The sequence below is a fragment of the Ochotona princeps genome, chromosome 17 (assembly GCF_030435755.1).
Source record: "Ochotona princeps isolate mOchPri1 chromosome 17, mOchPri1.hap1, whole genome shotgun sequence".
Lineage (NCBI taxonomy): Eukaryota > Metazoa > Chordata > Mammalia > Lagomorpha > Ochotonidae > Ochotona > Ochotona princeps.
Genome location: NC_080848.1, coordinates 52762803 through 52779647, shown reverse-complemented (window position 1 = coordinate 52779647; position 16845 = coordinate 52762803). Strand labels below are relative to the sequence as shown.

Sequence of the window (16845 nt, the reverse complement as noted above, 5' to 3'; positions counted from 1 at the left end):
CTGTGGCCCACCTGGGCACTTACTGTGGGTGAGTCCACTGTCCAGCAGACACAGACCCCAGGTGTTAGTTTCTAGCTTCTGAGCAGCACATCTAGCACTAAGAGGGAGTGTTTGCCAGGGTGTCCCCCTCATTGACTCTGCTGCAGAAATATATAGAGAGAGAAGTGAGGAATAAACTTCTTATAAAATGTAATGTTTCCAGGACTACAGTAGCCTGAGGCTGGGAGGTGGGGAGGGGGTGAGGAGGGGTCGGGGTGGGCAACGGAGAACAGCCAGGGGCTTTCCAGCAGGAGGACACAGGGGTCCTCAGTGCACAGGACGGGGCAGACCCGAGTGCATGATCGCCACCAACTTGTTCTCTCACAGTCTCTGTCTCAGAACATTCCAGAACCATGCTGCCTGCTTAAACTCGGATCTGCTGCTGCTCCTTCTTCTTCACCTCCGACCAGATGTCTGACAGGTCTTGGATGAACTGCTGGATCTACAGACACGGAGACCAGAGTCAACCCCAGCCAGCCAGCGGCTTCCCCACATTGTGACAGAGCACCCGGAGGCAGTCACGCGTCCATCACCTTCCTGGGTGGCTGACCTCCTGAGGAGGCCACAATGCTGTGTCTGACGGTTTTTCTAGGTAAGCCTGGGTTATTGGGTTTAGTAGACTAGAAGACATGAACCCAGCTGGGGCTCCTGGGGGCGGACAGAGGCAGGCTGACTGTAATGGAAGGGAGGAGAAGGACGGGAGAGCCTGTACTCGCAGGGGACAGGAAGCATCTAGTAGCCAGGGCCCTCCACAACCTCCCAAGTTACTTTTGTCCTTGAGTCTCAGGACTAGTGCTCAATGTGATTACCATGAGGTGTCAAGAGATATTTAAATTCTTTTTGCAGGTATTTCTGTGTTAAAAAGTATGTGATCAAGGGCCAGCACTGTGGCAATGTGAGTTAAGCCACTGACCGCAATGCTGGTGTCCCATTTGGGGAAGCAACAGAGGATGGCCCTAATGCTTGAGCCCTGGCACCCGTGTGGGAGATCCAGATGGAGCTCCTGGCTCCTGGCTTTGGCCTGGCCCAGCCATGGCTGTTGGGATCCTTTAAGGAGTGAACAGCAAATAGAAGATGTCCTTCTCTCTTTCTCCACCTCTTCTCTGTAACGATGATGTTTCAAGTAAATAAATAAATCTAAAAAAGGGGGGGGCTTGCAATCATCACGACATAGCAGGAAAAGTGCTAAGTGGGAGGACAGAAAATCTGAATAGCACTTAGTTTCCAATACAACTTCCTGCTAATATCACATCCTGAGAGGCAATGGACGGTGGCCCAAGTACTTGGGTCCCTGTCACCCATGTGGGAGAACAGTTTCCCTGGCTCCTAGGCTCCTGGCTTCAGCTTGGCCCAGGCCCAGTTGTTGAGGCCACTGGGGGAAATAGTTTCGTTTTTCCCTTTCTACCTCTCTTTCTCACTAGGCTTTTCAACTAAATCAATCATAGCTAGTGAAGATAGGCAAAGGAGAAATGGTCGGCCTCCACGGCCTCTGAGATTTCTGTTCTAAAACTCCAAGCCCTTGACAACGCCATCAGCCACCGCTGCTGTGAGTGCCGAGTCACCAGTCATGGCAACAAGCTACTTGCCAGGGGAATGAATAGTCAGGAAACCCAAGCCAGTTCCCCAACCACACGGAGAAGACCAGTTCAGCATTTCCCACACTGTTCTGGAAGTAACGGATCCTGTATAAACCAGAAAGGTTCTATAGTCTGGTATGTTTTCGAGATGTGACCTGCTCGTGACCCATTAGCAAGGCCAGGAGCCCATCATGCATCCAAAACAAGCAAAACAAACACACAGCCGCCCACTGGATCTTCCTTCAAGATAGCCACAAGAAGGTGACCCAGGGACCGCAGGGAACCCTCCTGGTGCGAGAATACTCGCTGCTTCTAACTCTCTTGCAGACACAGCAGGAACACGTGCCAGGGGACATGTGATATGTGCCCATCACAACAGGACAGCATAGATGCCACTCTCAGAGTTCCCCTGCCCTCCACAAGTCAGACACTAGAGGGATCTTCCAGGGTCCACATATGATGCTAGGGATCTGCCAGAGGCCCACGACGCCACGCTGGGGATCTGCCAGGAGCTCACAATGTCCTAGTAAGGATCTGCCAGGGGCCCACAATGCCATGCTCTTCACAAAGCAGCTTTACAAACTTGTTAACAAAAAGATGCACTTCTGTTGACAGGTCTGTTATCATTGTAAAATGAATCAAACATAGAAAGTTTTATATCTTTTTTCAAGACTTATTTATGAAGCTGATGTCACAGAATGAGAGAGAGAAATCTTCCATTTGCTGGCTTACTCCTCAAACAGCTAATGTCTGGGGCTGGACTGGGCCAAAGCCAGGATCCAAGAGTTTCATTTGGGTCATCCATATATGGACGGCAGGGGCCCAAGCACTTGGGCCATTTTCTGCTGCTTTAGGAGAAAATCACCATGGAGCAAGATCGGAAGTGGAGCAGCAGGGACACAAACTGGCACCCGTATGGCATACCAGCAACACAGATGGTGGCTTTACTTGCTACACCACAAGACTACTCTGTTTTAACATCTAATACAATGAGAATAGAAATATACATCTGAGAGCCCGGCATGATGGAATAGTGGCTAAAGTCCTCGCCTTGAACACTCCAGGATCCCATATGGGTGCTGGTTCTAATCCTGGTAGCCCCGCTTTCCATTCAGCTCCCTGCTTGTGGCCTGGGAAAGCAGCCAAGGACGGCCCAAAGTGTTGGGACACTGCACCTAAGTGGGAGACCTAGAAGAAGTTCCTGGCTTTGGATTGGCTCAGCTCCAGCCGTTGCGGCAGCTTAGGGAGTGAACCATCAGATGGAAGATCTTCCTCTCTGTCTCTCCTCCTCTCTGTATATCTGCCTTTCCAATAAAAGTAAATAAATCTTAAAAAAAAAAGAAATATACATCTGAGCCCGGCACGGTGACCTAGCGGCTAAAGTCCTTGCCTTGAACACGCCAGGATCCCATATGGGTGCCAGTTCCAATCCTGGCAGCCCTGCTTCTCATCCAGTTCCCTGCTTGTGACCTGGGAGGGCAGTCGAGGACGGCCCAAAGTCTGGGGACCCTACACCTGTGTGGGAGACCCAGAAGAGCTCCCAGCTCCTAGTTTCGGATTGGCGCAACTCCGGGCATTGCAGTCACTGGGGGAGTCAATCATCGGACGGAAGATCTTCCTCTCTGCCTCTCTTCCTCTATATATTTGACTTTGCAATAAAAATAAATCTTAAAAAAAAAGAAATATATATCTAACCTGCAGGAAGATAAGCTCTCCAGAGAGCATCAATACATTTTATTTTTTTAATTAAAAAAAGAGATTCATTTATTTATTTGAATGGTAGGGTTAGAGAGAAGAGAAGAGCGAAACAGAGAGAGCTTTCATCTGCAAATTTTTAAGAGTGTAAAGGTATCCTGATACCAAAACATTTGAGATTTGCTAATTCTGGAGCAAACTGTGCAGTGTGACCCCAAGGCACTGCTCTGAGTCCCCTAAGCTAAGAGAGATGCTCAGGCCAGGCGGCGTGGCCTAGCAGCTAAAGTCCTCGCCTTGAAAGCCCCGGGATCCCATATGGGCACCAGTTCTAGTCCCAGCAGCTCCACTTCCCATCCAGCTCCCTGCTTGTGGCCTGGGAAAGCAGTTGAGGACAGCCCAAGGCTTTGGGACCCTGTACCGGCGTGGGAGACCCGGAAAAGGTTCCAGGTTCCCGGCTTCGGATCGGCGCAGCACCAGCCGTTGCGGTCACTTGGGGAGTGAAACATCGGACGGAAGATCTTCCTCTCTGTCTCTCCTCCTCTCTGTATATCTGACTTTGTAATAAAAATAAATAAATCTTTAAAAAAGAGAGAGAGAGAGAGAGAGAGAGAGAGAGATGCTCTGCCCAAAGATGCAACCTGGGAAAGCCTCTTGTACCCCAGAAAACTCATCCCAACTGGGGAGCCCTTGCAGTTACAGGCACATGTCTTGAGTTGTGGTCCACACTGCAAAGATGGTGCAGCCTGCTGCTGCCTCAAAACCACACGGCAACAGTTACCTTAACCAAGACGGCGTTGTGATCACAAGCACACCCCTTGGAAGTCAGTTCCCATCCACCTTGCCTACCTGCCTCCTGTCACTCCTCTGTAGTGTGGTGGGCACCTCTACTTGCTATTCTCTCCACTGTTCTGAGTCCTGTAAGGCCAGGCTGCACAGACCACCTCCCTGGACGTGGGTTTCCCTATGACTCCCCTTATACCACTGCCCAGCGGCTGAAATCCCTTACATCTCACAAGTGTCATTCTCAAAAAAGGAAATTAGGGGAACTGTCTCTCTCAGTCGATCGCGTCCATTGATTTGTGCATCATACTCATCACAGAATCTTACTGAGTGCCGACTGGTACGGCAGGGAGCCAAACACACAGAGTCCCTTGCTTTCTGATGGCTCACTGTGGAGCCTCAGGCTTTGGTCTGAGCAATGAAGAACCAGGCAGGGGGCCTCAAAGCACTGGTGTTGGGACAGCCCCTGGGGCTCAAATGCTTAGGATGCCAGGGGTCTGGACCAGTGCCAGTTGGAATCCTGACTCCTCCACTTCCCATCCAGCTTTCTTCTAGGGCACTCCCGGGAGCCGTATATGAGGGCACTTCGTAATGGTCACTGGAAAATGGAACTAAAATGGTAAGCTGATCCTGATGCAGAGCCTTTCTCAAACCTGTGCACAGTTTTCTTACTCTAAGGCCCGCTCGCCCGCTTGCCGGCTCGCCTGCAGGTCTCCCTACCATGTCCAGCTGCTTGTGGGTGTCCTCCAGGGACACGTGGGCCGTGTCTTTGAGCTGCTTGTTGACAATCTGGAAAAGGTTCAGTGTGGCCATCTTGATGGTGCCGAGCAGGAGGGTCTTCTTGGCCGCTGTGTTCTGGATGTGCGCCCAGCGAGACTCCTGGGGAAGTGGCGCAGGGAACATGAGTGCGTGCATGTGTGTATGCGTGCGTGCCCACTCAGTGCCTCCCACTCTCCGCGGGCCCCTCACCCAGATGATGACGTCGCTGCGGGCACGGTCAAAGCGCATCTGCAGACGGGCCAGGTCGTTGTTGTGCTGCAGGATCTCGTCATCCTTTTCCTCCATGTAGCGCGCCAGGCGCGCCTTGGCACACTCAATGTTCTCCTGGCCTTCCTGCGCCGACTGCAGGAGGTCGTGGTGCATGCTCACCAGTGTCTTGTAACGCGCGATCACCTCGTGGATCTCTTCAAACTGCCACGTGGGGAAAGGCTCGGATCACCACCCTGTCAGCCTGCAGGGTGGCCTGGACGCCCCGACACCAGAGGCACTCTGAGCCAGGGTCAAGGTTGCAGGAATCTTGAGGGGAGAAGGTGCTCCTCATGGGTGCGTGTGGGCCATGATCCGTGTGTTAGTGGAGGACACACAAATAGGCCATGGGTTCTCAAGCTTATGGAGTGTGGTGTGTTACTGTTATCTGCAGAACTTTCCAAAAGGATAACCTGCCCAGCTCCTCCCGCAGAGATCTGGCCAAGGACCAGTGCTGAGGGGAGCCCTGGTGTGGGAATTTGAAGGTGCGATTCGAGGCATAGCTAGGGTTGAGGATGGCTCCATGGAAGGTAATATGAGACATCTTCTGGGGCATTTAACGAGAACATACCAAGAGACATTTGCAAGCCACAAGCTGGGCTAAATGCCAGGGCTGCTGTCCCAAAGCTACAGCCTGCAGGCCGGGTGGGGCAGAAGAGGGGACAAGCCCTGGGCCACGACACGACACAGGGCCGGGTGCTCTGTCTGCTGCTGGGATGGGTGGACATCGCACAGTTACACCTTCAGGCCTGTCACTCTTGGTTTTTGTTACACATCCTCTGAGGGGGAATCAGGCCGGAGAGGGTCCTGGTGGTGGCAGCTTTAGCTCACTTCCCTCCTCTCCTCCAACCCAGTTTCTTTAGAAGGTGATGACAGCACTAGCTCTCCTACCCGGCTCCTCCAGCCTTGGGCGGCAGTGGCTCATCAAAATGTGCCTCCCAGCTGCTCTGGGACACCCGCTCACTGCTCTCTTCCATGGCCTGATGTTCCCAGGGATGGACAGAAGTCCTGCAATCCACCCCGTAAATCCTTCCACTGCTGTGTGTGCCTCTCAGAGAGGGGGGCCAGCACTGCAGCACCAGAGGAAGTGAGAAGAGCCAGAGAAAGGGGGGAGGATGGCTGAAATGAGCCAGGCAAAGGCAGGTGGGAAAGGCCAGGCGAGGAGATGGGCCCTCTGAGGACGGATGAGTGAGGTGAGTGTGACATGTTGGAGTCGGTAAGTATAAACAGCCTGAGTTTGAGAGCAGGAGGGAGAGACTGACAGGCAGAAGAATAAAAACAAAGAAAAATCAAACAGACAAGTGGTGCCGGGAATGGACTGTACACTTTGACCCCCCTGTGGGGGGCCCACTGTGACATGACCACAGCCATCTTGGCGATGGCAGTCACTGTGCCCTCTGTCCTCTGTGTGACCCTGGTGCACGTCCTAACTCTCAGAAGAGAAAGTCATCAGGGCAATCTGCTTCTCTAGCTGGATGCCTGGAATGCCTCTTCTAAAACGTTAGTATTTCTTGAAAAAGTCCAGGTATGTGCTGGTTGGCTACTGGCCACCTTTGTCTAGCGCGGTCTGTAAACGCTTTCGATCCTGCTCTGTGATAGAAGCAATCATCCCGTCTTGCTGCTGCTCAAGACACAGTTCAGCCCAGGAAGACGCTGGATGATCCTGGATGTGTTTGCCTCTTTGGACACTCCCTACTTGTTCCTGAACACCACTGAAAGACTTTGAAGCAGCAGAGACATGACTTCAGGTCCACATTGCCACACATGCACTCGATGCAAAATGCAATATCTGGCAATCAATGGGCTACATGCCAAGAGGGAGCAGCTAACACTTGGACCCTGGGTGCAGATCTAAAGAAGCTTCCCTGGTCCCAAGAAGAGAGAGGTTGGATATTAAAGAAGCGACTAGGATTTAGATGTATCAGATAGGTTACAGCAAAAATCTGTGAGTTCACCATGATGCCAAAAACATCGCAGGGCAGTGCTGGAGGATGCTGGAGACCAAACTTTGAAAAACTGCAAGCAAAGAGTCATGCGTTTCAGCAGCAACTTGGATGAGGGGAAAACTCCCCTGTACAGAGACCTTCTCGATGGCAATTCATGAGGAACAGGTAGGAACGGGAACCTGCCCTCTCAGTGGGCATCCGGGGCCCACCACTTCTGCTCCAGGACAAACTAGCTGGCATCACACACGTCAGCGAGTTCATACTCTCTGCTTTTATGTCTTGCTGCTTTCATGCTAACGAGAAATATTCACCAAATGCAGCGTGGGGGAAGAGGAGGAAGAGAAGGAGGAAGAAGAGCTTCCACAGTTTTTGAGGGCAAACTTTAACCTTGGTTGAATATTTGTGATTAAGGAATTATTATCAAAATTTGACCAGGTAGAAGCTGCTGGCTTCAGATCAGTTCAGCTCCGGCCATTCTGGGCTCTTGGGGAGTGAACCAGCAGATGTCTCTCTCTCTCTCTCTCTAACTCTGGCTTCCAAATAAACCAATGAATCTCTTTAAGAAGGTAAAATTTTCATCCAACTATGGTGTTTATGAGGGGGAGGCTTCACAACTGATTAAATTAGGTATTTGGGGGGGGTGGAATGCCAATGATTAAATCCTGGTAGCTTAATAAGAAAGGGAGAGAATCCATGAGAATACACAGAGTAATGCCAGGGCTCCTGCCTGCAGTGACGCAGCCGAACGGGGCTGGTGGGCAGGTGCAGCCGAGGGTCCCATCACAGCCAGCTGTGCTGTTTGGACCGCACATCTCTTTCCTTTACAAAGTGGTCTGCCTCAGGAGTTTCATCATATTCACAAAGTGCTGACTATCCCAGGACATCGGAAGGAGTTTGTGGCCCCCAGGGCCTGGCCTCACCACTGTTTTGCTCACAGGCAGACAACCACCAGGTGTCTGCCCTCAGTCTCCGATGAGACTTCTGAATGTCTGCGGAGCTAAGCCTTGGAACTGCTGGGATGCCAAGATGAGATGCTAAAGGCGAGGAGGACAGGATGTGGCGTCCAGAGGGGAAAATGCTATGGTTAGATGACCGGTAGTCCTCCCTACACTCCTGCAGCCGCTTAACCCCCCAACTCCTCATGTGGATGGCATGAGGAAGGTAAAAACCTTAGTGACTGAGTTGTTTCCAGGTATAGCCTTTGCAAGGTGATGGAGTCACTAGGGTGGATCTTTCAGGACCACAAAGAGAGCCATCCCTGGTTTCCTACCACTGCATGACACAGTTGACAAGCAGTGTGACTCAGGTATTTCTTAAAAGCAACAAAAGCTTGAGTAATGCAACTATCGACAAGCATCTGACCCGTACCCTGTGTGCACGTATGCATGGCACTCCCAGGCAGGCATTTGGTGCAGGGCTAAGTAGCTGCTTGGGATGCCCCCATTTCACAGTGAGGCTGCCCGGTTCCAATTCCAGCTCCTCCACTTCCGAGCCCGGTTCCTGCTGCGGTGCACACTGGGAGGCAGCCAGTCAAGTATCTGGGTCCCTGCCATCCACGTGGCAAACTCAAACTGAGTCCTAGGCTCCTGGTTTCAGCTTGGCTCAGGCCTGGCTGTTGCAGGCATTCTAACATAAATGGAAAATAAGTTGATAAAGAGCTAAATGTCACATTGTACCCCAAGAATAGGTACAATTATCATGTGTCAGTTAAGATTTTAAAAATATTTTAAACGTATCATTGGTGGGGCTCAGTGAGTTAAAACTGCCAGCTGTGACACTGGCATCTCATGTGAGTTCCTGGTTCAAGTCCTGGCTACTTCACTTCCAATCCAGGTCGTTGCTAGCGCATCTGGAAGAGCAGTAGAGGATGGCCCACGTACTTGCGCCCCTGTCACCCACATCAGACACCCAGATGGTATTCCAGGCTTCTGGACTCCACCCTGGTCTAGCCTCAGCCACTCTTGCTACTGGGGGAGAACACCAGCTGAAGGATGGAAAATCTATCTCGTCATCTTTCTTTTTTCCCTGTGTGTGTGTTGTGTTTCCCTTCTCTGTCACTCTGTATTTCATATAAATAAAATCTTTCAAAAATGGACGATATTTTGAAAGACAAGCAGAAGAATGATGCTACTGCTGGTTGAAAGAGAATCTATTACCAAATAATTAAAAACAAGCATGAAAATGAGAAATTTAGAAAAAGTCCAGGATACTGTTTACCTCTGAGGACAGCATGGGGCAGGATGGGGTGGGGGTGTTAGGACAAGAATGAGATTTGAAAGACACAAAAGGGAATCACTAACAGTTTTGTTTAAAAGGAAAGAAAAAAAGAACTAGGAGCAAAGAGAGGGAAAAGATTAAGAAATGACAAAGCTAGCTAGACGGGGAGTGCCGGCATGCACAAGGGCTGCTGTTGCACATTTTCTGTACATCCCAGCAGGCTTGGATTTTTCAAACAAAAATAAAAGGGGAAAGAAAGAGTCAGGGTGAGAGGCATCAGTGGCTATGGAATGCGGAACTGAGCGGCCAGGAATGGCGAGGAGCTCGGCTCCAGATGAGGTGCACTGGTGGTCTGGAGAGGAAAGGGGCAGGGGCTGCATTCCAGACATACTTAGCAGGCTGAATCCCCAGGATCTGCAGAATAAGGCGGGAGAGAGGGTGGGACCTGAGCTGCGGTGGGGGCTTAGGGTGGGTGGCTGTGCCAGCTGCCAGCAAGGGGGACATGCAGCAGCCCACCAGGGGCAGGGCTGGCCTTGGGGTGGGGGTGGCAGGAAGTGGCTGGGCGATAGTAGCATGGCCTGCAGCGTAGGAAGGGGATGCAGGCTGGGGCTTCCCCCCCTCTGCCAGCTGGAATCCTGCAAACAGCTCACAAGGCCCTAGCTCTTCGGTGTGTCAATCTTCCCTCAGCTTCCCCATCATCCAGCCTACGGTTCAGTTCCTGGTAGCTGGTGTCTGAGCACGGAGGAAGGAAGCAGATCTGGGACTCTGCCACCAATAAGTGAGGTTAGTGCCTCTGGGTGGATGCACAGGGACTAACAGCTGTGTGTGGGCTTTGTCCCCCGCAGGCCCCTCTGGGATTGGAGTCCAGCCTCCTTGGTGGGGAAACCACATTCAGGCCTTAGTGTGCTGCTGGTCCCTTGGGGGAGAGTGACAGGAGGTAGGGGAACTCACTGACGTGGGTGGCATCCAGAGGAGGGAACTGCTAAGCAAGCACCAGCAGTGCCAATCGCAGGGCCCTGGGCTTTGGGGAAGAGCCACAGTCCCTGGCACTGGGGAGCCCAGCCAGGAGTGGTTTAGAGCCAGGCCCTGCTGCTCCCCTGCTGTGAGACCCCTGAGTGAGTCACTTAGTGTCTCTGAACTCTGTTGGCTCCCAGGGCTGCTGATCTCCAGGGGATGGCACAAAGTGCACCTATGTCTGTCTCACAGCCCGGCGGTGGGCCAGCACGTGCTGAGCCCTCCAGCTGGGTGGCAGGCTGCGTGATTTTCCAGCTTTCTCTCCCTCCCCTCTCCAAGGTTTCCTCTTAAATAAACAGAAGACCCTGGAGGAGGAGGGGAAACTGGGGTGATGGAGACCACCTGTTGCTGCAGGCTAGGCACACACACATACACACACCACAAAGATACTGCTGGGTCCCTGTCCCTGGCCAAGTGTGTCCAAAGCCAGCTGATCACCACTTGTGGACGCAGAGGTCCCTGGGCCTAGGGCAGAGGAAGCCCCACCCTCGGCACTCACCTCCGAGTTCTCCACCACCTTCTCCAGGTACTTGTTGAAGATGGTATAGTCCTGTAGCTTGGCGCTCAGTCGCTGGTGCTCCACGCGCAGGGCCACAATCTCCTGCTTGGCCTTGGCCAGCTCTCGGATGCGCTGCCGCTTGAGGTCCCGCTCCTTGTTGGCCTTCTTCAGGGCGCGGATCCGCTTCTGGTCATTCTCCTGGGGGGGAGAGCGAGGGTAGTGCTGGTTAGGCTGCCTTGTTATGGTGGGGTGTGTGTAAGGGGAGTTGGGAGCAGGCTGGCCTGGACTCTGGGGTGCCCCCAGCCCCCTCTGCCTGCCTGCTGAACCACCCCCCAGCCCTGCCGCCCCGCCTGGAGGACAGGCAGAAGTTGCCTCCTTCCAAGTGGAACAAAGAGGTTGTTGGTGAACAAACGAATGTTTAGTTCAAGGTCCTGAGGTGGCCGTAGGAAGGGACAAACAGGAAATGATGGTAATCTTCTGGGAATTGGGCTCTGGACTTCGAGGGCATAAGAAAGGGCAGAATCCAAGAGGGAAAGGCGGGTTGGGGAGGACCTAGAGTGTGCCTGGGGAGACCACAACTTAGGCAAGCAGGAGGCGGCTGGAGGCAGGGGGAGCCAGTGCCCATCATGGGTTAGGACCAGAGCAGGACCAAGAAATGAGGATCAGGGCTCCTTGGCATCAGGTCGTGACACTGGCCCCCTGACCACCTCCCCCTGGAGCTGCACCAGGCTCTTCGGGGCTCTCCAAGTAGCTCTGCAGTGGCTCCGGCCATCTCGGGAATCTGACTGGACAGCATCGCTTGCCTAATGGACTGACAGAAAGGCCTTCTCCTTTCAATTGCATGTCCCTGGCCTGTCCTTACGTGCAGTACGTGGACAAAGACAGAAGGGTGAGGTGCGTGTGAGGAACAAACCCCATCTCAGTCATCATGATGCCTCCAATCGCTCAGCCCTGTCCGTGCTGCATTTATTCATTCATTCATTCCCTGGATAAACTGGATGCCCCCTGGTGTGGGCAGGGACCTGGGAGGCTGCCACTTTGAGGGCCCAGGGATGGCCAAGGACAGCTACAGAGGACACTAATGACAGAGTGCCATTGGAAGGGACACTCAGGATCCCTGGGGAACAGGGGATACTTTGAACCCAGGGTCGGGGGAAGGCGGTCAGCAAAAGCAAGGATGGTAGGGGTGGTGTGCTCTCCAAGCAAGCTGGGGCACCCCTACCTGTGTCCTCTAGGGGCACATACCTGAATGAACTGCTCAAACTTCTGGATATAGGCCTTTAGCTGTGCCTCCTTGACGCCCAGCTCCTCCCAGCGCATGGTCAGCATCTCCATGCGGCGCTGAAACATCTTTGGGGAAGGCAAGCCAAGAGGTTAAGCAGATCCGCACCCCCCGACAGGAGGACTCTCCCCCGAACATCCCTCTGAGAGGGTCCACAGGTTTCTCACTGTGCACCCCAGTGCCTGGTTCGGAGCATGGGATCCCCAGCACCAGGACTCCGGTTCTGGTGTCCCCCAACCACATGTAGGGCTGTCCTCTTCAGGCTCCCCTGCCCACCCCTCCACCTGTGCCCCAGCGGGCCACCCCCCAGCACCCTGCCTCCTTCTTCTGCTCCATAGCCTGGTGGACAATCTTGGCCTCCTTCTTCTTCTCCAGCAGCCGGATGGACGGGGAATCCGACTGATCCTCCAGGTTGGGGAATTTCCTGCCCAAGACACACCGGTGGGTTCTGCTGGGATCTTGGAGGGGACCGGCTGGGTGCAGAGAGAACCCAGGAGACCAACGCCCTCTCCCCGCAAGGGTCAGGACAGAGACAGTGCTGGCATTTGGGGAGCAAAACTGGGGGGCAGGGTACTTGTTGGGGGGATCCAGGGTGGTGGGAAGTGGGGGTCCTGGTAGCAGGCAGGGCGGGGTACACTCACTGCAGTAGTTGCAGTAGCCGCTCCCCATACTGCAGCCGGAAGTATTCGGCCAGGTCTTCCTCTTCCATGATGCCCAGACTCATGGTGGCAGTGGCTCTGCGGCCTGGGCCTCTTCACTGTAAAACTGTGGATGGCGTCCCGGGCGGGGGCGCTGGTGCTGGGTACTCCCCTTCTCCCTGGGGTGGAGGAAGAGCTGAGGTGTCCGAGAGACGCAGCAGAGGGGCTGGAGGCTGAGGGTGGCCGCTCCGGGCGGCGTGCTGGGGCTGTGATGGCTGACCTGGTTACCTAGCAACAACAGGCTCTCCGGTTGGGGGGGGCACAAGTGGACCCTCACCCCCTGCCCCGGTGGACCCCTCTCTTGGCTGGGCCTCCTGTGTCTCTACTTCTGGTCCTAACTCCTCAGGAACTCTTGGAAGACGCTAGGCCCCCATGCCACCGGCCGGTTGAAAGCTTGCCCAAGGCCCAGAAGGCAGAAGAGCCGGGCTCCCGGGACACTCCTTCCGCCCTCCTCGCCGCCGCTCCCGGGGTTCGTGGGGGCGTAGGACGCGAGGCCACCCAGGAAAGGACCTGAGGTGCTTGGTGCGGCACAGGCCTAGAGGAGGGGCAGGGCCTTGGGGCCAGCGCCCGTTGTTCTCTGAGGCGGGCAGACAAGTACAATGGCCGCGAGGCGTCCCGTGTGGAAGCCGCTGAGGACTGCCTGCCGCACCGCGCGGGCACTTGGTGTAAACTGCCCGGCCTGCGCAGGCTCCAGCCGCCCAGCGGGAGACGGTGGCCCCGGGGCGGGCGTCCACGCGCGGGGTAGGCCGCGGCCACGACCTCGGTCTTCGCCAAGTCCCCGCCAGCCGCCCGGTCCAGCGCGCCGGTCGTCTGGCGCCCCCTGCTGGGCCGCCCTCAGCTCGCGCCGTCCCGGACGCCTGAGGTAGAGACATGCTGACGCCAGGCAGCAAGGCCCGCCCACTGCGCCGGGACACGCCCACTGCGTCGGGTTACGCCCACTCCGGCGAGATACGCCCACTGTGCCGGGACACGCCCACTGCGTCGAGTTACGCCCACTGCGCCGGGACACGCCCACTCCGGTGAGACCCGCCCATCTGTCCAAGCGATGAAAAAAGTCTTTTGACAGATTTATCTTGTTAGAAACCAAAAGACATGTATTTTTTTCTTCTAACAGTGGGCATTTTCTTTATATATATATATATATATTCTTAATTTATTTGAAGAAGTGACAGGGAGAGGAGGAGAGATATACAGAGATTCTTCCATCCAGGAGCCAAGAGCTTCTTGCAGGTCTCCCACGCGGGGGCGGGGTCCAAGCACTTGGGTCATCTTCTGTTGCCTTCCCAGGAGTGTTAGCAGGGAGCTGGAAGGGGAGTGGAGTAACCGGGACTAGAATGAGCGCTCACGTGGGAACACGGCATCGCACGTGGAGGCCTAACCCCCTGTGTCACAGTGCTGGCCTGTGGATATTATTTTTGTCTTTCACCTTGTCCCATCCTCCCACTGAGAGTTATTTGTTTCAAAGTGGGGAGGAGGTACGTTGACAAATGCTGTCCTGGTCCCTGGTCCCTGGACCCCTGGACCTGGGGCACACAATCTCTTGTTAGCAGAGGCCAAGAGCGTGATGTGGCAGGAAGCAAAGAGGAAGGAAGGATACCTGCTCTTCCTGAGGTCTTCAGCACCTGTGCTGGGACAGGTCAGATGGCTCTGGGTGTGACGGGGGTTCGATGTGGCGTTCCACTGTGTGCGTGGGACGGGAAGCCACGCCAAGGAGCATAGAATCAGGGGTTGTGCTGTGTCGCATTTGAGAATTAAAAGGCAGAGCTTAAATGAAGGGCCCAAACGAGGCGCCAACGAGGACAAGAAGGAAAGCAGACCGAGCGTAATCTCGTTTGGGAGGATCTCAGTGCAGACATTAGCCAATTTAATTTCGTCCACTTGGTCTTGTCTCTCCCTTGGGAGCGTCTGAGCTGGAGTCTGCGTGTCTCACTTCGCCGCTCCACCATAGTCCTCCGGGACTGCGAGTGAGAAGAGTCAGCAGCACCAGGACCATGAATGTAAAGGAAGAATAATAAAAGAGTTTACTGTTAGGAAACCTGTTAATACAAGCAGTGATAAATATGTCTCAAGATGAAAGACTCGGGGCCCAGGTAATAGGGTCCGATGGGTGCCTCCACCCGATCTTAAAAAGCCTCAACCATAAGCACACGAAGGCCCTTTAGGACCCTGATAGAAACATGTTTGAACCTGACTGCTGTCATGCCTGTTCACTAGAAAGACGTCTGTGCGCATGTTAGGGAAGCAGCTGGCTGGGCCCTGATGTCGCTTGATGAGATCTGGGTAGCTCGAGCTGTGGCTAAGACGCCAGAGAAACGAGCGTTGCCTGCCTTTTCACACCATGCAGCCGCTGTGAGCATGCCCTGCAACGCTCCGAGGGAATGATGAATTAATGCAGAATATTATGAATTCAATGGGATGAGATGCTGTTTGTAAGAAACATTACGATGGTCTCCATGCAGAGACAGGAGTCAGAGACACGACCAATGGGTACTGATGCGGTTAGGAGGCGGGGTGCGGCTTCTTCCCTTTGCGTCAGATACAGGAAGAAGGAAAAGAAACTTGGAATTAGTGGTCTCATCCACTGTCCCCTACTCCTTGATCTTTCCTACCCTAGTCAGTGGTCCACTTGGGCATGCACCCTTCTGAACTATGTAAACATCACCAAAAATAAATTTAAAAAGAAGTATATATTGTTAAAGATTTATTTATTTTTATTGCACAGTCAGATATACAGGGAGGAGAGACAGACACAGATCTTCCATCCGCTGGTTCACTCCCCAAGTGACCGCACTGCCTGGAGCTAAGCAGATCCGAAGCCAGGAGCCAGGAGTCTCTTCCAGGTCTCCCACGCAGGTGCAGAGTCCCAAGGCTTTGGGCCATCCTCGACTGCTTTCGCAGGCCACAAGCAGGGAGCTGGATGGAAAGTGGGGCAGCCGGGATTAGAACTGGTGCCTATGTGGGATCCTGGGCATGCAAGGAGAGGACTTTAGCTGCTAGGCCATGCCGCGGGCCAGAAATAAATATTTTAAAAAAGACAAGCAGGAGGCAGAGCAGCACACAAAGCGATCTAATCAGTAGGTGATTAGATCACATTGTGTGTATGTGTGTGTGTGTGTGTGTGTGTGTGTGTGTGTGTGTGTGTGTAGGACTGGGAAAAGCTACAGAACGGGGTGGGAGTGGTGCTGGTGCCATGAACCATTCTCTTGCTTTTAGAGCCTTCGTTATATTGTTTTTATCTACTGGCACCTTAAACTTGGGCTTCTAGCTTTTAGAGCCCCGAGATATAAATGCCCATTGTTTCAGTTCTTGCCAAGTCCACAGTAATTCATTCAAATAGCGCAAACGGAGCAAGTCACCTACACTGCCTGTTCCCACTCTCATAATATGTGGGTAGTCTGCTAGGTGGAGTTATGCCATGCTCACGGTTAGAGTAATTGAGAGGAGGCATGAGCAATGGGGAGACCAAATTGGGGAAGAGCAGGTTACACGCCCCATGTGACACCACATCCCTCATTGGAGTGCAGCTTCAAGTCCCAGTCACTCCACTTCTGACCCAGCTTCCTGCTAATGTGCTTGGAGTGGGACTCTGTCATGCATGTGAGAAACCTGCATGGCCCAGATCTGACTGTTGGGCCGTTAACGGAGCGAATCAGCAGATGAACAATCTATCTCTCCTTCCTGTGCTGCTCCCCTTTCAAACAATTAAATAAGTACATCTTTATTTTTTTAAAATTGATTTTTATTGGAAAGTCAGATATACAGGGAGAAGGAGAGACAGAAAATCTTCCATCCATTGGTTCACTCCCCAAGTGGCTGCAACACCCGGAACTGAGCTGGTCAGGAGCCAGAAGCTTCCTCTGGGTCTCCCATGCAGGTGTAGTGTCCCAAGGCTTTGGGCTGTCCTCCACTGCTTTCCCAGGTCACAATTAGGGAGCTGGAATGGGAAGTGGATCAGCTGGGACATGAATCAGTACCTGTAGGGGTCCCTGGCATTTGCAAGGCGAGGATTTGGTCGCCCAGCCGCTGCTCCGGACCCAAATAAAACTTTTTAAAAAGGCAGATTCAGGGCTGG

At 53.6% G+C, this 16845-nt stretch overlaps 2 protein-coding genes across 3 annotated transcripts in view; both read right to left on the bottom strand.

The window, feature by feature from the left end:
- The window catches only part of MYH10 (myosin heavy chain 10), a 197943-nt gene extending 193108 nt beyond the window's left edge, over positions 1 to 4835 (bottom strand). The window contains exon 1 of the mRNA XM_058675238.1: positions 4812 to 4835. The gene's annotated coding sequence lies outside the window, so the exon portion shown is untranslated. The remainder of the gene's footprint in view (positions 1 to 4811) is intronic.
- The window catches only part of CCDC42 (coiled-coil domain containing 42), a 41342-nt gene extending 28452 nt beyond the window's left edge, over positions 1 to 12890 (bottom strand). Inside the window, exons 1-7 of one of the 2 annotated variants that reach the window (XM_004594752.2) lie at positions 12717 to 12890; positions 12394 to 12499; positions 12039 to 12143; positions 10794 to 10991; positions 5061 to 5282; positions 4812 to 4970; positions 173 to 481 (exon numbers count right to left, since the gene is read on the bottom strand). In XM_004594752.2, coding sequence (XP_004594809.2) covers positions 404 to 481; positions 4812 to 4970; positions 5061 to 5282; positions 10794 to 10991; positions 12039 to 12143; positions 12394 to 12499; positions 12717 to 12799 — 951 coding nt within the window. In that variant the 5' untranslated portion in view covers positions 12800 to 12890 and the 3' untranslated portion in view covers positions 173 to 403. Of the gene's footprint in view, positions 1 to 172; positions 482 to 4811; positions 4971 to 5060; positions 5283 to 10793; positions 10992 to 12038; positions 12144 to 12393; positions 12500 to 12716 lie in introns of those variants that run through there. The other variant, XM_058675242.1, reaches the window with a different exon arrangement.
- Between the last annotated feature and the right edge of the window lie 3955 nt (positions 12891 to 16845).